This window comes from Carcharhinus amblyrhynchos, chromosome 33 (assembly GCF_965287045.1).
Source record: "Carcharhinus amblyrhynchos chromosome 33, sCarAmb.v2.hapA, whole genome shotgun sequence".
Lineage (NCBI taxonomy): Eukaryota > Metazoa > Chordata > Chondrichthyes > Carcharhiniformes > Carcharhinidae > Carcharhinus > Carcharhinus amblyrhynchos.
Genome location: NC_137356.1, coordinates 5,945,514 through 5,965,991, shown reverse-complemented (window position 1 = coordinate 5,965,991; position 20,478 = coordinate 5,945,514). Strand labels below are relative to the sequence as shown.

The 20,478-nt window shown below is 46.1% G+C and overlaps 2 protein-coding genes across 2 annotated transcripts in view; both read left to right on the top strand.

Moving 5' to 3' along the window:
* The window catches only part of LOC145360886 (complement C3-like), an 83,422-nt gene extending 73,453 nt beyond the window's left edge, over positions 1-9,969 (top strand). Inside the window, exons 36-41 of the mRNA XM_080216387.1 lie at positions 357-462; positions 2,890-2,979; positions 5,953-6,039; positions 6,507-6,590; positions 8,664-8,799; positions 9,808-9,969. Coding sequence (XP_080072513.1) covers positions 357-462; positions 2,890-2,979; positions 5,953-6,039; positions 6,507-6,590; positions 8,664-8,799; positions 9,808-9,949 — 645 coding nt within the window. The 3' untranslated portion in view covers positions 9,950-9,969. The remainder of the gene's footprint in view (positions 1-356; positions 463-2,889; positions 2,980-5,952; positions 6,040-6,506; positions 6,591-8,663; positions 8,800-9,807) is intronic.
* A 6,915-nt stretch (positions 9,970-16,884) lies between these two features.
* Positions 16,885-20,478, top strand: part of LOC145360885 (complement C3-like) — a 94,676-nt gene continuing 91,082 nt past the window's right edge. The window contains exon 1 of the mRNA XM_080216386.1: positions 16,885-16,952. Coding sequence (XP_080072512.1) covers positions 16,885-16,952 — 68 coding nt within the window. The remainder of the gene's footprint in view (positions 16,953-20,478) is intronic.

Below are 20,478 nucleotides of genomic sequence, written 5' to 3'. Positions count from 1 at the left end.
ATAGCTGCCTACAGTGACTGCCATTCAGAACGTGGCACCTTCTCCACCATGCTGAGAATTCTGACACAGGTTCCTCAACTCAGAGAGCACGTTGTCAGGATTGGAATCCACTTTGGACTGAGTTAATCAGCATTTTGAAATAGTTTTAGTTGCACTTTTGGACTATGCCTGCACAGTGTGGAGTTTTATTTGTCTTTCCCACCTTTGTGGTAACCCCATTGATGAGTATCTCCAGGTGAATTATATCTCTGATGTTGCTGCGTCATTGTCTTCTTCACACAAGCAGATGAATCCTTCCGGCTGATTTTTAATTTATTAACTGTGTTCTGATTCTCCCCCTTTTCAATTACAAACAGGTTTCACATACAGAAGATACTTGCTTTGGATTTAAAGTACATCAGTTTTTCAAAGTGGGACTGATTCAGCCAGCTTCTATCAAGATTTACGAATATTATGATACAGGTGAGTATTCGTAAGGTTATCGCGCTGACCTGCTGGAATTTTACCACCTCGTCCGCCCCGAGGCTCGGGAGATCCCACCCGAGGCCAGTGCGGAATGCCGTTCCGCGAGCCTCGCCTGCCCTGATTCCCGGCGGACGTGCCATAAAATTCAGGCAACTTAGTCTGACATTTTCTGAATGGAGATTAAGATGAGTAGGAAAGAGTTAAGATAATTGAAGAGAAAGTGGAATCAGGCACATGAGCAACTTTTAAGAGACATTTGGGTGTGTACATGAATGGGAAAATAGGAGATTAACACAGGACCAGAGAGCCATCGATCCATAGAATCCCTACAGTACAAGAGAAGGCCATTCGGCCCTTTAAGCTGCACTGACAATTCCACCCAGGCCTGATCACCGTAACCTCACGTTTTTGCCCCACTAATCCCCTAACCTACACATCTTTGGGCACTAAAGGGCAATTTAGCATGGCCAATCCATCTAACCTACATATTTTTGGGCACTAAAGGGCAATTTAGCATGGCCAATCCACCTAACCTACACATCTTTGGACAGTGGGAAGAAAGCGGAGGAAACCCACAGAGACATGGGGAGAACATGCAGTCTCCGCACAGACAGTGACCCGAAGCTGGGATTGATCCCGGGTGCCTGGTGCTGTGAGGCAGCAGTGCTAACCACCGTGCCACCCTGTTATAACACTAGACCTAACCTGACAGTGATAAAACAGGCAAGAATGAAGAGAATTTTAAAATAACATTCAGTTGTAAAATTTAAATTACTTATTAATCTATCAACTTAAAATATCGCTCAAAATCCCTCAAAAAGGCCTCCCCTCAGCCTCCCTCCTTCCAATGAAAACGATCCTAGTTTATTCAACCTCTCCTCATAGCCAACACCCTCGAGACCAGGCAACACCCCGGCGAACCTTCCTTTGCACTCTCTCCAAAGACTCCACATCCTTCTGGTAGTGTGGTGACCAGAACTGCACGCAATACTCCAAATGCAGCCTAGCTAAGATTTTATATAGCTGCAATGTGGGGCTGCGATTCTCCCATCTGCGCCCACCACCTTTCTGGCAGATTTGGCCAGGAGATGCGCGCCTGTGGCTTTGAACAGGGTTTAGCTCAGGCATGGGGAATGCATCCACATCTCCCAGAGCTGGCGAGCAGTCCACGCTGGAAACTGGCGGGTAGGCAGGAAAGTCATTTAAATTTTTAAGAAATCTATTTTAAATACGTAGATTTGTTAATTATCATGGACCTATCAGATCCCAATTGAATCTCCCACTCCGCCAGAAGTACTTCATTCCAACAGGGTTCATACCAGTTCCCCATGTTCGGAGAACAAGCAGAAGACCCTGCTGAAATGACGTGGGGGGCAATCGGGGCCCCCTAGGGGTGTTGGACAGTTGGGAGGGGTGGTGCCCCCTCGACAAGGGCACCTTGGCAGTGCCAGCCTGTGCCTCCTGGCACTGCCCAAGTGCCCATGCCCAGGGGATTGCCCACCAGATATCGCGCAGTGGCAAGGGGGTGGAGCCCACTGTGGGCGGGGCCTATGTGCGATTGGTGGTTGGGGGGGTGGTTCTGTTGCCACACTGCATGGCGATTGGTCTGGGATGGAGGGAGGGCAGCGATTGGGGTAGGGCGGGGTTGTCTGCCACAATGCTTCACCTCGCATTTGTCCGGATTAAACTTCATAGAGGAGCGGCACAGTGGTTGGCACTGCTGCCCCTCAGCGCCAGGGACCCGGGTTCAATTCCGACCTTGGGTCACAGTGTGGAGTTTGCATGTCATCCCCGTGTCTGAGCGGGCTACCTCCGGGTGTTCCAGTTTCCTCCCGCATTCCAAAGACAGGTTAAGTTGATTAGCCATGATAAATTTCCCCTTAGTGTCAGGGGATTAATAGGGTAAATATGTGGGGTTACAGGAATAGGGATTGGGTGGGATTGTGATTGGTGCAGACTCGATGGGCTGAATGGCCTCCTTCTGCACTGTAGGGACTCTATGATTGGAGGGATATGGGCCAAATGCAGGAAATTGGGACTTGCTGGGAGGGCACCATGGACAGCATGGACTGGTTGGGCCGAAAGACCTGTTTCTGTGCTGTTCTATGACTCTTAAGATTCTAAATGGAGTTTACAAAATGCTCAATTTCTAATTGTCTTGAATTAAACAATTGAGGCACTTTTGAGGCAGCCAGCTCTCTGTGTTTTAATACATTAGCTGGAATTTAACTGTCCTGCCTGCCACGGGAATCAAAATGGACGAGAGACGGAGAACAGAAAGGTTTGTTGACCTGGGGCTGAGAGTTTATGGTTTTGGGATGAGCTCAGCCATTGAAACCCCTCTCATTGTGTGAAAATTGTTTATAACGCTTGTCTTCATTTGTCTGCTTATAATCCAAGTAATTTTTTTTTGTCTACTTGCAGAGAACAGTTGCATTAAATTCTACAACGTCAAAGAGGACAGCGCTATGCTTAATAAAATCTGTCAAGGTGATGTTTGCAGATGTGCAGAAGGTACGATTCCATTATATGGCATTTATAAAATTTGATGCACTGTACTATTAATTTGCTATTTGTACCTGCGATGTAATCTAACTGAAAGTTACCAAGGAGTGTTGCGATTTCCAATAAAGCAGTGGCTTTGGGATGAATTTACACGTGAACTGATTAAAATATACCAATGTTATCAGTGTGAACTTGACCTAAACCAGCTCAATATCAATTTAGTAATTTTGTATAACAAAGCATTTAACAATGGTAGCGAATGTGCAGAGAGGATTCTATAATCACCTGCAAAATTAGTTACCATTCCTTCACTTTCCTCATTGGTTGTAAATTGTAGAAAGTTGAGATTCCAGCACGAACCCCTGAGGAACTTGACCTGACATACCCTGCCAATCGGGCAAAGACCCTTCAAGTTTCTCGGTGTCCAGTTAAGAAAGTCCACCAACACCTCTACTTTCTCAGGAGGCTAAGGAAATTTGGCATGTCTGCTACGACTTTCACCAGCTTTTACAGATGCACCGTAGAAAGTATTCTTTTCAGTTGAATCACAGCTTTGTTCGGTATTGGTCTCTCCAAGGCCACAAGAAACTACAAAGGGTTGTGAATGTAGCCCAATCCATCACGCAAACCAGCCTCCCATCCATTGACTCTGTCTACACTTCCTACTGCCTTGAAAAAGCAGCCAGCATGATTAAGGACCCCACGCGCCTCTCCTCCACCACCTCCTGGAATAAGATACAAAAGTCTGAGGTCACATACCAACTAATTCAAGAACATCTGCTTCCCTGCTGCCATCAGACTTTTGAGTGGACAAATCTTACATTTAGCTGATCTTTCTCTACACCCTGGCTATGACTCTAACACGACATTCTGCACCCTTTCCTTTCCTTCTCTATGAATCTTATATTAAGCTGATCTTTCTCTTTCCCTAGCTATGTCTGTAACACTACATTCTGCAGTCTCCTTTCCTTCTCCCTTATATACTTTATGAATGATATTCTTTGTCTGTAAAGCGTGCAAGAAACAATACTTTTCATTTTATCCCAATACATGTGACAATAATAAATCAAATTATACCGATTCTGTTTTCTGACAGGCAGCCAACCCTCTATCCATGCTAACATGTTTCACACACACACCATGAGCTTATAGTTTCACAATAGCCTTTGATGTGGCATCTTATCAGATGTCTTCTGAAAATCCAGAATCTCTCGAGGCTCCTCTTTATCCACGTTAGTCCTCCAAAAACTCCAGTAAATCGGTTAAACATGATTTCCCTTTCAGAAAACCGTGCTGTCTCTTACTAACTACCTTCAATTTTTCGAATCTACATCCTCCTTAATGGTGGATTCCAACGACTTTCCCACCACCAACATCAAGCTAACTGGCCAAAGGATTCCTGTTTCCAGCTTCCCTCCTTTCTTCGATCGTGGGGTTATATTTGCTACTCTCCAGCCTGATGGAACCTTCCAGAATCTGGTGAATTTGCACCAGTGCATCTCCTGCCACCTCTTTTAAGGCCACAAAATGGAGTCCATCAGGACTCGGACCCTTTGCCAGCCCACAGCTCTATCGGTTTGGGAGATACCACTCCCCTCGTGTTTATAATTTCCCCAAGTTCCTCTCCCCCATCCACCCCCTGATTTACAGCTGTTCGTAGAATCATCGAATCAGAGAATCCAACGGTGCAGAAGGAGGCCACTCGGCCCATTGAGTCTGCACCAACCACAACCCCAGCCGGGCCCTATTCCCGTAAACGCAGATATTTACCCTGCTAATCCCCCGACACTAAGCGTCAATTTAGCATGGCCATTCCACCTAACCTACACATCTTTGGAGTGTGGGACGAAACTGGAGCACCTGAGGAAACCCACGCACACATGGAGAGAATGTGCAAACTCCGCACAGACAGTGACCCAAGCTGGGAATCGAACCCGGGTCCCTGGCGCAGTGCTAACCACTGTGCAAAAACTCACTAACTATCCTGCCTGGAGACAATTCACACCTCTTTAACCTGCGCTTAACTCTCTCTCCACTCACATTGTAAAAACTTGATTACCTGTAAAGACTCGCATTCCAATCTGTAATTGAGTGTGTCTGGATATGCCCTGTTTGTGAACCCAATCCTCCACTCACCTGGTGAAGGAGCTCTGAAAGCTCGGTGCTACCAAATAAACCTGTTGGATTTTGACCTGGTGTTGTGAGACTTCTTACTGTAGATAAACCCAAGTATGTTACTTGTGTAACAGTTAGCATTAATGGCAGCTCATTAAACAAAGAGGGAAGAAAAGTTTGATTTAATTTATTATTGTCACATGTATTAGTAAACACTGAAAAGTATTGTTTCTTGTGCACTATAGTCAAAGTATACCACTCATAGAGAAGGAAAGGAGAGGGTGCAGAATATAGTGATACAGTCATAGATAGGGCGTAGAGAAAGATCAACTTATTGCGAGGTAGGTCCATTCAACAGTCTGACAGCAGCAGGGAAGAAGCTGTTCTTGATTGGTTGGTACGTGACCTCAGACTTTGATTTAATTTATTATTGTCACATGTATTAGTATCAGTTAGAAGTATTGTTTCTTGTGCGCTATACAGACAAAGCACACCGTTCATAAAGAAGGAAAGGAGACATTGCAGGATGTAGTGTTACAGTCATAGCTAGGGTATAGAGAAAGATCAACTGAATATGAGGTAGATCCATTCAAAGGTCTGATGGCAGCAGGGAAGAAGCTGTTCTTGAGCCTTGAGTACGTGACCTCAGATTTTTGTGTCTTGTTCCCGATGGAAGAAGGTAGAAGAGAGAATGTCCGGGGATGCGTGGGGCCCTTGATTACGTTGGCTGCTTTGCTGAGGCAGTGGGAACTGTGGACGGAGTCAATGGATGGGAAGCTGGCTTGCTTTGGAGTTTTCCACTTTCATTTTAATGAACTATCTGAAACATTTGAACTGGAACAAAGATATTTCTTTTTGCATTTGTAGGAAGTTGTATATCGGTTACACTGCCTGACAAACGTATCCCTAGTGACCAACGGGAGGACAAAGCATGTGAACCTGGGACGGATTACGGTAAGTCCATCATTCAGCCATTCTGCAAATCTGCTCGGTTTATTCGATTGCTCCCTGAAAGGGGCAGGACACATCATTTTATCATTGTATTTGTAATGGTCACCGTTCGTGTTGCTGATTGATACATAGACATGGTGGCATATCTACCTGGTTAGTGGCTAAGACAACACTTCCCAAAGTTGTCACCCCATTTAAATGCCCACAGACTCCCTGTGATGTACCCAGATTGAAAATGTGGGGGCATGAAATTTAAATGGGATTGGGAGGGGATGGAAGGATTAATCCCAGCCCCCCACCACCCCCCCAATCAGGAGAATAACAATGTAAATACATGGGATGGGGCATGGGTGAGATTATTATTGGTGTAGAGTCAATGGACCAAATGGCCTCCAAATGCACTGTAGGGATTCTATGACTATGCTATACTCATTGCAACAATATTTTTAAATCCATCTTATCCCTTATAGTTTACCAAGTAAGTTTTCTGAACAAGAAAAAGAAAGACGGTTACATTTACTACAACATGGAAATCCTTACTGTCATAAAACCAGGTGAGCTCTCTTCATCTTCCTGACTGGACCACAATGAACGCACAACACCAGAGAAAAAGAATGTTAATGTACATTAATATTACATATAACAAAAATCTCAGATCGTATTATCGACATTTGGTCCAATCACTTCGTCCAAAGTTTGTATCTACACCAGAACTGGTGAGATGTCTTATCGAGTGTGACTGTTGTCATACAGCAACTTCTGGGTGGCACAGTGGTTAGCACTGCTGTCTCACAGTGCCAGGGACCCGGATTTGATTCCAGCCTTGGGTCACTGCCTGTGTGAAGTCTGCACATTCTCCCCATGTCTGCGTGGGTTTCCTCCAGGTGCTCTGATTTCCTCCCACAGTCCGAAAGACGTGCTGGTTAGGGTGCATTGGCCGTGCTAAATTCTCCCTCCGTGTACCTGAACAGGCGCCGGAGTGTGGGGACTAGGGGATTTTCACAGTAACTTCATTGCAGTGTTAATGGAAGCCGACTTGTGACACTGATAAATTAAACTTGAAACAAATTAACTTGTCGAAAATGAATCGGTTTCTGTTTAATAGCATCGTGACCTTGTAATCTCAGGAAACTAGCCTTCTATGTGTGTTTTTTTTACAAGACATGGATTGTAGAGTGGCGGGGCCTGAGGGGAGGGGGGGGCGGTCCCAGTGCCACTTGCACTAGGATCAGTGACAGAGGGAGGGAGATCAGAGATTGGGGCGGGGGCCGAGGTGGTTGGCCTACTAGGGAGGCAGGGGGGAATCAGGGCTGCCAGGGGTGGGGGTTTGGGGCTGTGGGGTGTCACATGGCCGTTAGGGGGGGAAGGTGTTGTTTTGCTCACCAGCGACCGGGAGGCCGGCAGTGTGGGGCTATGGTGCATGTGCCGATCTCGGTGCTGACAGATCGGCGCATGCGCAGTGGCCCACTCAGCGCTATGCTGCCGGTCTCTCCAGCAGGAATACACCCCATCCCACTGATTTTTCAATGTAAATCTTTCTGGTGCACTCTGCAGTGCTCAGAGTGTGGGAAATTCATTTTGAAAACACGGCTAAAAAAAAAACCAATGGGATTTGGTCCAGATTTTAGGCGAATTCGACACTTAGAATTTTTTTGGGAGAATCCTACCCATTTATTATCCATCCTTAATTGCCTGGGAGTGGCGGATGCCCAGTTGGATTATTGCTAGGTTATTAATTCAGAAACTCAGCTAATGTTCTGGGGACCTGGGTTCGAATCCCACCATGACAGGTGGTGGAATTTGAATTCAATAAAACAAAATCTAAAATGAAGAATTTACTGATGAAACCATTGTTGGAAAAACCCATCTGGTTCACTAATGTCCCTTAGGAATGGAAATCTGCCGTCCTTACCCTGTCTGGTCTATATGTGACTCCAGAGCCACAGCAATGTGGTTGACTCTCAACTATCCTCGGGCAACTAGGGATGGGCAATAAATGCTGGCCCAGCCAGCGATGTCCATGTGCCTCAAATGAATAAAAAAGGGACATGGTTACTGAAGATCTGCTGAAGGTTCTCGCACTGTAATTTCCCTATCGCCTGTGTAACTGCCTGGTGAATCTTCTTTGCACTCTCTCCAAAGCTTCCACATCGCTCTGGTAGCGTGGTGACTAGAACTGCACGCAACACTCTGTGCGGCCTAACCAAGGTTTTATAAAGCTGCAACATGACTTCCCAACTCCTGTACTCAGTAAGAGTTCCATAACAGTTAGAACCTTGAATGCACAGTCTGAGAGTCTGCAGGATGATTTAATCATGGCTTTCCAAAGAGAATTGGCCAATCACCTGAAGAGAAAAGAGTTTACAGTGACAGGAAAATGGCAAGGCCACTGGACTAGCGGAATTGCTCTTGAGGAGAGCTGACATCGACACAACGGGCCGGATAGCCTCCTTCTGCATATTCTTTGATTCTTTAACTCTTGCTCAATGACGAGTAGCTTTTATTCAGTGATTAGAAATTTCATTAGCCGTAACTGGATTGCCATTGAACCAGGTGATGTTAATAGATCAGAAACATTAAATGGACGTCAATAATTTTCCATCCAACAATGTGCTTTCTGTATTTAGGGAGTGATGACGTTGTGGCTAAACAAGTTAGACAGCTCGTAACTCATGGCAACTGTGAAGGAACATTTGAAGTGGTGTTGGGGAAACATTATCTAATAATGGGTCAGGGATCAGATCTGTGGAATGACGGCGAAAGGTAAGCTGTAATTTCAGAACTAATTTCTCTCTGTGTCATTGTCTGCATTTTGCCACAATTGGCATTGGGTGGCACAGTGGTTAGCACTGCTGCCTCACAGCGCCAGGGACCCGGGTTCAATTCTGGCCTCAGGCCACCCTGTATTGTCATCCTGCTGTACATTTACGAGTTTCAGCTTAGTACGGGTTCGATTCCCGGCCTCAGGTCACTGTTTGCGTGGAGTCTGCACATTCTCCCCGGGTCTGCGTGGGTTTCTTCTGAAAGACGTGCTAGTTAGATGCATTGGTCATGCTAAATTCTCCCTCCAAACTGGCACTGGAGTGTGGTGACCAGGGGATTTTCACAGTAACTTCATTGCAGTGTTAATGTAAGCTAACTTGTAACACTAATAAATAAACTTCAACAATTGGACCTAACTTCTCTCCCGTGCAACTTTTCCATCGTCTTAAAGATCACCACCATTTACTCTTCCTCACCCACCTCTTCTCCAGAGAGACATGTTCCAACCTCTGTAACTTTTCCTGATACTTTTAATCTCTGATATTATCCGTGTGAATCTTTTCCCTGCACCTTCTCCATGCCTCGATATCCTTTGGATAGGCAGCCAATTGTCACATAACAATCGACACTCACCATCGCAAGTTCTTTTCAATTTAGAAGTTACTTATTATCAGAGTGCCTTTAATTTCCTCCTTTGTGTTCATTGGTGACACAGTGGTTAGCACTGCTGCCTCACAGCGCCAAGGACCCGGGTTCCATTCCCGGCCTTGAGTCACTGCCTGTGCGGAGTTTGCATGTCCTCCCCGTGTCTGCGTGGGTTTCCTCTGGGTGCTCTGGTTTCCTCTCACAGCCCGAAAGACGTGCATTGGCCATGCTAAATTCTCCCTTAGTGTACCCGAACAGGCGCTGGTGTGTGGCGGTTAGGGGATTTTCACAGGAACTTCAGTGCAGTGTTAATGTAAGCCTAATTGCGACTAATAAATAAGTAAACTTTAAAACTCATTCCAGGATAAGCTACCTGATCGGAGCTGGAACCTGGGTTGAACTATGGCCGCATGAAGTTGAGTGTCAAGACCGTCAGTACCGACGACTCTGTGAGGATCTGGAGGCCTTTTCTGAAGCTTTGATGGTCAATGGCTGTGGCACTTAGCTTCTTGTTCCTTCAGTGTCAATGGCAACAAATATTATGTGAACTGTGTAATCCAAATTAAATAAAGCTTTCCGATCAAATAGCAAATGATTGATTTATTTGAACTGAGCAAAATCTTTCAGGGAGAGTACACAGCGACGTTGCCTGGAGTGAAACTGGTTTAAAAGTTATCTGATGGCCGTAAAGGACCCGGGCAGGGAATTTCAACGATGGTCACCAGAGAAGTGTTTTTGACCAAGCTGTGCAGTATTTCCTTCACCCTGTCTTTCAGATTACTGTCAATAAAAAGTCATCAAAAGCCATTTTAACTCATCATATGAAATCTACAGTTACTCTTCATGCTGGGTTGCAAATGTTCCTTTAGGGAAGGAAATCTGCCGTCCTTACCCGGTCTGGCCTACATGTGACTCCACAGCCACAGCAATGTGGTTGACCCTCAACTGACCTTGAGTAACTAGGGATGGGCAGTAAATGCTGGCCAGGCCAGTGATGTACATGTCCCACAAGTTTACTTTTTACCCCAGTTTTTAGGCGAGTTCGACACTTAGAACTTTTTTGGGAGAATCCCACCCATTTATTATCCCTCCTTAATTGCCTAGAAGCGGGAGGGGCAGTGGTCTGATGGTATTATCGCTAGATTATTAATCCAGAAACTCTCAATGTTCTGGGGACCCGGGTTCGAATCCCACCACGGCAGACGGTGGAATGTGAACTCAATAAAAAAAATCTGGAATTAAGAATCTACTGATGTCTGTGAAACTATTGTCGGAAAAACCCATCTGGTTCACTAATATCCTTTAGGGAAGGAAATCTGCCATCCTTACCCGGTCTGGCCTACATGTGACTCCAGAAGCCACAGCAATGTGGTTGACTCTCAACTGCTGTCTAAAATGGCCCAGCAAGCCACTCAGTTCAAGGGCAACTAGGGATGGGCAATAAATGCTGACCCAGCCAGCAACACTCATGTCCCACCAATTAATTTAAAAAAAGATATTTGCATGTCTTAGTTCGATAATGAATGTGTGGTTGCTTCTTATATTTTGATTATTGGAAATGTGAACAAGAATATTTACATTGAATGTACAGCAGCTGAACAGGTGGTCAATGTGTCAATGCTTATTCCAATGTTTACACTCTAGAGAAGCTTCATCCCATTTCTCTACATCTTACTCCATAACCTTAATGTGTTATTCCTTTCCCCTTCACGTATTACTAGTTTCTGCTTAAATGCATCACCATTGTGGGGATTCTCCAGGACAGTGAGCTCCTGGCAAGTATCGCGGTGGGAAGTTTCTGAGGCTTCTGAGCAAGTTGAATTCTTTGAAACCCCCTCTGTTCCAATCAAATCCTTTGATCTTAACAAATTCAACGTGTGGTGCCTTAAAAAAGACTCCCATTGACAGCTCAGTGGATTTCTAACATCTTCCAGCCACCTGTGTTTATTTTCACTTGCCTTCACAGTTGAATGCACCTCAAGTACCCCATTGATACCCACTGCAATGTTGACAGAGTGCAAGTCTGATTGACAGCCCCCAGCCTGAGCCTATCCAACATCCCCAAGACCCCTGAGGGTCCCTTCCTCTGTCGCCTACCAGCAGCAGAGGGGAAAATGGCCACTGGACCTATCCCTTTGACCCCCCCCCCCCCGCTTCCCCCACTCACCTTCCTCGGGCCACACGGTACCAGGCCATGGTGTCAGGGGATAGTGAACGGCGGGCACTATCAATGTGCATGGCCTAAAAGGGGGATTCTGAGGCAGGGGGTTGGGCGGGGTGGGGGGGAGAGAGTGTGGGGTGGGGGATTCTGCAGGGGGGGTGAGGAACTGAGGGGGAGTTCCGAAGGAGAACCTGAGGGGAGGGTTGCTCACCCCCATGCCTGCATGGTGTGGACAGGGAGGAGGATGCCTCCCCCCCTTTGATGAGGGATTGACGGTGCTCCCGTGGTCAGTGGGGGAGATGGGTGACGCCATGTCATTTTGTGAGGTGAGGGAAGGGCCCTTCTCTGAGCGTGGCCTGGTTTCGGAACAATGGGCTGGCTGGTGGGTAGCTGGCAATCACCTCACTGGCATCTTTCAGTTGGGTGAATCTTACCTGAGAGACGCTGCCAATGGCTGTGGAGAAAACCTCTGTTTTCCCGCTCGCACGGGCACTTGTTCCCAATCCGGGGGGAATAGTGGCTATTTTTTGCCTCAACTCCTCCCTTTGTACAATTTCACACTCTCTGGGTGAAGAGATTTCCCCTGAGTCGCTAATTGAATTTATTTGTTAACATCATATATTCATGGTTCTTCGATTTGGACTCGCCCATAATTGGACCCAACTTCTCTCCATTCACCCCGTGCAGCTTTTCCATCGTCTTAAAGATCACCACCGTTTGCTGTTCCTCACCCAAATTTTCTCCAGAGAAACATGTTCCAAACTCTGCAACTTTTCCTGATGCTTTTAATCTCTGATATTATCCGTGTAAATCTTTTCTTTGCACCTTCTCCAGTGTCTCGATATCCTTTAGATAGTCAGCCAAATGTCACATAACAATCGACGCTCGCCATCGCAAATTCTTTTCAATTTAGAAGGTATTCATCAAATTCAAATACTGATTTCACTCCCCCACCCCATATCCCTTTAGCCCCAAGAGCTGTATCTACTTCCTTCTTGAAATCACACAACGTTTTGGTCTCAACTACTTTCTGTGGTAGTGAATTCCACACATTCAGCACCCTCTGGGTGAAAAAATTTCCCTTCATCTCAAAGCACTTATCCTCAATCTGGCAGCACAGTGGTTGGCACTGCTGCCTCACAGCGCCAGGGACCTGGGTTCGATTCCAGCCTCGGGTCACTGCCTGTGTGGAGTCTGCACATTCTCTCCGTGTCTTTTCTGAATTGATTTAGTATTGTCTCATGTATTATTGTTATACAGTGAAAAATATTGTTCCTTGTGCACTATACAGACAAAGCACACCATTCATAGAAAGGAAAGGAGAGAGTGCAGAATGTGGTGTTACAGTCATAGCCAGGGTGTAGAGAAAGATCAACGTAATGCCAGGTAGGTCCATTCACAAGTCTGACAGCAGCAGGGAAGATGATGTTCTTAAGTCGGTTGGTACGTGACCTCAGACTTTTATATCTTTTTCCCAATGGAAGAAGGTGGAAGAGAGAATGTCTGGGGTGTGTGGGATCCTTAATTATGCTGGCTGCTTTGTTGAAGTATAGACTGAGTCAATGGATGGGAGGCTAGTTTGCGTGATGGATTGGGCTACATTCACGACCCTTTTGTAATTTCTCGTGGTCTTGGTCTGCGTGAGTTTCCTTCGAGTGCCCTGGTTTCCTCGCACAGTCAGAAAGACTTGCTGGCCAGGTGCATTGGCCATGCTAAATTCTCCATCGGTGTACCCGAACGGGAGTGTGGCGACTAGGGGGATTTTCGCAGTAACTAAATCGCAGCGTTAATGTCAGCCTGCTTGTGGCACTGATAAATAAAACTTAAAACTCGTTTCAGGGTGAGCTACCTGATCGGAGCTGGAACCTGGGTTGAGCAGTGGCTGGAAGAAGCTGAGTGTCGAGACCATCGCTACCGGCGGCTCCGTGAGGATCTGGAAGCCTTTGCCGAAACTCTGATGGTTAACGGCTGTGACACTTAGCTTTTTGTTCCTTCAATGACGGCAGCAAGAAATATCATGTGAATCTGAATTGAACAAAGCTTTCCGGTCAAATAGCAAATGATTGATTTCTTTGAACCGAGCAAAACCTTTCAGGGAGAGTACACAGTGACGTTGCCTGGAGTGAAACTGGTTTAAAAGATAACTCTTATCTGATAACCGTAAAGGTCACAGACAGGGAATTTCAGTGACGGTCACTGGAGGTGTATTTTTGACCAATACACACAGCATTTCCTCCACCTCCTCTTTGAAGTAATATCCTGTACTGTGACGTGGGCTGTGATTCTCCCATCCCGCTGAGCTTTTAGCACAGCAGGTTGGGAGATTCTCGCATCAGCCAATTTGCGGGGCTCGCGCTATTTGATTTTGATTTGATTTATTATTGTCACATGTATTAACAGGTTGGACTTTAAGCTGGTGTTGGGAGATTTCTTTCTGTTTTACCCCAGTCCAGCGCCGGCGTCTCCACATCACATGTATTAAACATGCAGTGGAAAGTATTATTTCTTGCGCGCTATACAGACAAAGCATACCGTTCATAGAGAAGGAGAGGAGGGGGTGCAGAATGTAGCGTTACAGTCATAGCTGGGGTGTAGAGAAAGGTCAACTTAGGTAGGGCCATTCAAAAGTCTGACGTCAGCAGGGAAGAAGCTGTTCAGACTTTTGAGTGGACCTATCTTGCAGTAAGTTGCTCTTTCTCTACACCCTAGCTAGCATCCCTCAACATTGGACTTCTGGCCAGAAATTGGTGGGGAGGTGCACAGATCTATTGGGAAGCACGGTGGCCCAGTGGTTAGCACTGCCTCCTCACAGCACCAGGGACCTGGGTTCAATTCCTGGCTTGGGTCACTGTCTGTGCAGAGCCTGCTTAGTCTCCCCATGTCTGCGTGGCTTTCCTCCAGGTGCTCCAGTTTCCTCTCACACTTCAAAGCTGTGCTGGTCAGATGGATTGGCCATGGTAAATTCTCCCTCAGTGTACCCGAATAGGTGTCAGAGTGTGGTGACTAGGGGATTTTCACAGTAACTTCATTGCAGTGTTAATGTAAGCCTACTAGTGATTCATAAATAAACTTTAACTTCAGCTTTACTAAGCTTGCCAAGGAAGATCCACGTTCAAAGGAGGTAGGTGCCTGATAGTCCTTCAATCAGGAAAGAGAGGTCTGCTGAGATATTTTATAAACATTCTTGTTCTGATTGACGGATTGGATCAATTACACACCAGGCAGGAGGTTTTGCTTCCTCTTTTTCTGATTGCAACATTACGGTTTGAAAAGAGGAAGCAAAACCTCCTGGGAACGAAACCAAGTACTTGAAATGCATTCAACTGTGAAGTGAAAGGAAAACTAAAAGCTCCTGCCTCGTGCGTAATTGGTCCAACCTGTCAATCAAAGGCTTGTTAAAGGCACTGGAGCATGGACTTGAATGAACACAAAGCTTTTCAAGGCATCTGATCTTTCCAGGAAGGCTCAGAGACCTAAAAGAAAATGTAACATTTAAAGAATGGGTTTGACTAAATAGGGCCGATGGAATGAAGAAATTCTTGAGGATTACTCAATTGTATCAACAATAGGGTTAAACTCAACTTCTATTAGATAATGTTAAACCTGTCATGTGCTATGTATGCTTTGGCGAGTTGCAACCCAGGTAAGTCTTGGGTAAGATCAAGTAGTGTTGATATATCTGCATTCCAACAAGAACTGGGAGAGTAAAAGATTCCATTGAAGTGCTTTTAATAAGAGATTAAATGATAAAATATGCAAACAGAATTTTTATATAAACAGAATAGTTTTGTCTTTGAGCTGTCTGGAGCTGTCATTCAGAGCAGTACAAACTGCCCAGGCTGCACCTACTGCTTATTCAGGTTGCAAAAGGGGATCCCTCTAGTAAAACTGTCATCTATCAGTCAGAGGACTTCAAAGAGGTCTTCTCACAACTGAGGCTTCTGCAGAATGGATTGGCACTGTGACTTTGAAGGTTTCAAGGTGTCCAGGGGGCATGGGAATTAATGTGACCAGGCCACTTCAAAGGTTTAACAGCACACAGACCAGGTAAGGTAAGGACACAGATTTCCTTCCCTAAAGGACGCTAGTGAACCAGATGGGTATTTATTACAAATGACAATGGTTTCACGGTCATCAGTAGATTCTTAATTCCAGATTTTTTAAATTGAATTCAAATTCCACCATCTGCCATTGGCTGTTGGTTGCTGGTTAATTAGAAGGTGTGTGGACTCTTGGCTGAAGGTTGTGTGTGTGTCTCTCTCCCTATTATTAGAAAGCCTGCTGTGTTGGAAGCAGTTTCTCTTGCCCTCCTGGAGTAAAAATTTTGATGCTGGTGACTTGCTTGTAAGAGTTCCAGTTGTGGCATTATCTCTACCTCGAGGTCTGCCTGAAAGCAATGTCTTGAAATTTGCAGTTGGGCAATTCTTTGACATTCTCATCGGGCAAACGGAATTGTCCAGAGGAATGATTAACAGGGGTGTACTGAACAATGCAGTCTGCATAATGAGATTAAAAGAACCATCTTGTATCCAATTCAAGGAATTACTCTGATAATGTAAACCTTTGCAACTCGAAAAAGTATAAAGTTTATTTCTTCATCACAAGTAGACTTACATTAACAGTACAATGAAGTTACTGTGAAATTCCCCTAGTCGCCACACTTTGGCGCCTGTTTGGGTCAAAGCACCTAACCAGCACGTCTTTGAATTTGGGAGGGAACTGGTGTACCCGCAGGAAACCCATGCAGACACGAGGAGAATGTGCAAACTCCACGCAGACAGTGACCCAAGCCGGGAATCAAACCTGGGTCACTGGCGCTGTGAGGCAGCAGTGCCAACCACTGTGCCACTGTGCCACCCAATAATACCCTTTACGAATCTACGATGGGCAGAGAGGCAACCTTTCAGGCCCAAGATCAGCTCTCCTTCATCCACGTGGAATAAAAACTTTCTTTGACATTCGACATGGTCTCCAAGCCTCGACTCATTTTATTTTCCTTCTAATGGCTAACGTGGCCTTGTAATTCTACCCCCTTCTCATTGTTTGCCAAAGTCCAACCTCGAATACAGGCAAAAAGTCACCGAATGTCGGGAAATGCCTGTTGTTCCTGGATTTTCGCCAGACTGTTGTTAAATTAACTCTTATCTAAACAAGTGAATATTTGCCTGTCTTGAAGGGCAAACAGCAGGGCAAATTTCCCAACTGTTAAATAATCAAAGGTTGAATTGAGCTGATGAAATGATTTTGCAGGATTTGTCTCAGTGAAACAGTCCATCATCATGAGGAGCATCTTTCTATTACTTGCTCTGTTGGTCTTCCTTCCTGCAATTGTCCAATGTAATCCACTGTAAGTACGAGGGAATGTTTCCACATTCCATTTAAATGTTTTCGATACCATCGAATGTATTCCCTCGGACAGATTCCGAATGGGATCTCACAAGAAGTGGGAGGAGAGCGATGTTTTCCGGGTTCTTTTGCACCACGTAATTTGGCCAGCTTCCCGGTGCCTTTTGAAGAATCCAGCCCTTTCTCAGATATCTCTTTCTGGCACTAATTGGATAGCTCGTTCCTAGGGCCGGGACAGGTACGATGGGCCACGTGGCCTCCTTCATTGCAGTGTTAATGTAAACCTATGCTAATAAACTAAAGAAAGACTGAGGTCTTTCTCCATCACAGATCTAGGGTGGGAATTTCCAAACCGGAAAATCCCGCTCGAGGTCATCGGACCTTTCCATGGTCCGCCCCTCGCCCGTCACGATTCGCGTGGTGGGGCAGGATGGGAAAATTTGCCCTCTAGATTTTAGAAACAGTAAGAGCTACTGGCGTCATTTTGAGATCATTCATTTCTTAGGATTGCCACTGAGGCCAGAACTCTTCCCCCATAATTCTGCTTAAAGCCAGGAGGAATATAAAATTACAGGGAGGTACCTCCCCTGTCATTGCTCCTGGAAGCTGCTCCTGCCCTGCCTGTGTGTGGATGGGGTGATGACATGGGATTGGGCTCCTTGGAAGAACTCACCAATATTCCATGCATTCCTGGCGCTGCGATAGCAAGCCCCAGGAATCTGCATCAATCACCCTGGATTATCAGAGGGATTTGTAGTGGCCTCCTATCCTTACATTCAGCCTTTTCCCTTTCTTTTACCAGCTGAAGTTTGCGATGATCGGATGTTCTGAACTTTAGCAGGTTAAATTCCAACAGGTTTATTGGGCAGCACGAGCTTTCGGAGAGCCGCCCCTTCCTCAGGTGAGTCATCTGGGGAAGGAACAGTGCTCCAAAAGCTCGTGCTACCATTTAAACCTGTTCAACTTTAACCTAATGTTGTGAGACTTCTTACTGTGCCCACCACAGTCCAACGCTGGCATCTCTACATCTGAACTTTAGCATCACTGCCTCGTGAGACAGTCTCTCTGAAATTTCATGGTCTGGGAAATGGCCGCCTACCTCTTAGTAGCGAAAAACTAGCTGGATCCTCTTGCACATGGGGAATGAAATATAATTCTGTTCCGCTGGTTCTGATGGCGATGGAACAAACCCATTGGGACACCGTGCTACTTGGAGAATAATCTTTGTCTGAATCAAAAACAGAAAATGCTGGAAAATCTCAGCAGGTCTGACAGCATCTGTGGAGAGAGAATGAAGGGTCTGGATGACCCCTAATCAGAGCTGAGAGCGAAGAGAATCAGAAAAGATTTGTGAAGGGGGGGTGGGGAGAGGTTATATTAGGGCAAAGGGAATGTAAATGAGGATGAAAAGGGCTGGGAAAGGTACTAAAAGTGTCCATTAAGTGATCAGATGTGTGAATGGGCAGACAGAGGTACGGATGGGTAAGGCACTCCTCCTGAAGGAGGGGTGGTGAAGGTGGGGGGGGGGCGGGAGAGGGGGGCAAAAAGGAGAGCTGGGGTGGAGAAGTGGAAAGTTGGACGTGAGAAAGAAGGGTGATAAAAGTGGATGAATGAGATGAGAAGAAGACATGAAATTAAAGAAAAGGAAATGGGGTGAAGGTGGAGGAGACTGTTGATGCTCTGATGAACTCAGTGTTCGGTCCGGAAGGCTGTAAACTACCCAATCGGAAGATGAGGTGTTGGAATTGAATGTGGTTCCCTTGCGCTGTGAGGCAGCAGTGCTACCACTGTGCCGTCCCCTCCAGTTTACATTGGGGTTCACTAGAACATTGCAAAAGGCCAAGGAACAGACATATGGACAGGAGAGCCGGGCGGTGTGCGGAAGTGGGAAGCAGGAGGAAGGTCTGCGTCCTGTTTGCGGATAGACCGAGGGTGTTCTGCAAAGCAGTCGCCTGATCTGGGTTTGGACCTCTCTGAGGTACAGTAGACCACATTGGGGCCATTGAATGCAGTAGACTAAGGGTGAGGTTTTATGGCCTTGCTCAGATTTCCGTTGCCAGACCCTCGCCTACTCCCATTTCGTGGCAGGCCAGGTGGTAGAGATCCAGCCTAAATATCCGAATGTTCACCAACACTTCAGGTTGACTTGAAGCAATGGTAATGAAACACAAAGCAAGTTGATACTTGAGACCAAGTACCCACGATGAAAATCACTCTTCCCCAGATAGAATCATTGAAAGAGGCCGTTCGCCCCATCGAGTCTACACCGACCACAATTCCACCCAGACCCCTATCCCCATAACCCTATGAACTTACTCTAGCTAGTTCCCCAACAGTGAGAACATTTAGCATGGACAATCCTAATGTCCGTACATTTGGACATCTAAGCCGGAACGCTATCACCTCGCCAGCCGCGGGATGGGCACAGGTGATGATCCGACCACCAAAACCTTGCCCAAGCAAGGTGGTAAAATCCCACCCTTAGCCTATTGCATTCGCTACTCTTGATGAGGTAACAGGGTAGCATGGTGGCACAGGGGTTAGCATTGCTGTCTCACAGCGCCAGGGACCTGGGTTTGATATCCGGCTTGGGTTACCGTCTGGGCAGAGTCTGCACATTCTCCCCATGTCTGTGTGGGTTTCCTCCGGGTGCTCTGGTTTCCTCACGCATTCTGAAAGATGTGCTGATTAGATGCATTGGCCATGCTAAATTTTCCCTCAGCATACGCAAATTAGTGCCGGTGTGTGGCAATTAGGGGATTTTCACAGTAACTTCATTGCAGTGTTAATGTAAGCCCACTTGTGACAGTAATAGATACATTTTGACTTGATTTTATGTCTTTGGACTGGGGGGTAGGGGGGGTGGGAAACCAGACACCTGGAGGAAACCCATCTGGTTCACTCATGTCCTTTAGGGAAGGAAAGCTTACCCGGTCTGGCCTCCATGTGACTCCAGAGCAATGTGGTTGACTCTCAACTGTGTTCTGAATTGGCCTCCTAGCAAGCCACTCAGCTTCAAGGGCAACTAGGGATGGGCAATAAATACTGGCCAGCCAGCGACGCCCATGTCCCACAAATGGATAAAAGAATGGGCCAAAATTTGTTGTGGATAAGTGTGAATTATCCATTTTGGAAGAAATGATAGATCTAGAACAAGAAGTCACAGGTATAGGTTGGGAGGCAGTAGATTTAACACTGAAATGAGGAGGAACTACTTCTCACAGAGGGTGGTGGATTTGTGGAACTCACTGCCCCATAGCACAGTGGAGTCTGAATGGGCTCAAGAGGGAGATGGATATATCTCTGATTTTAGAAAAGGGATACGGGGAACAGGTGGGGAAGTGGATTTGAGGCCAGGGAGAGAACAGCCATGATCTGATTGAATGGCGGAGCAGGCTCGAAGGGCTGAATGGCCTTTTACTGCTTCTAATTCCCATATTCCTATTAAATCAATCCTAAAACCAATTGGGTACATTGATACTAGAGCTTATTGTACTTATTACTGCTGACTGGTATTTGTTTGCTTC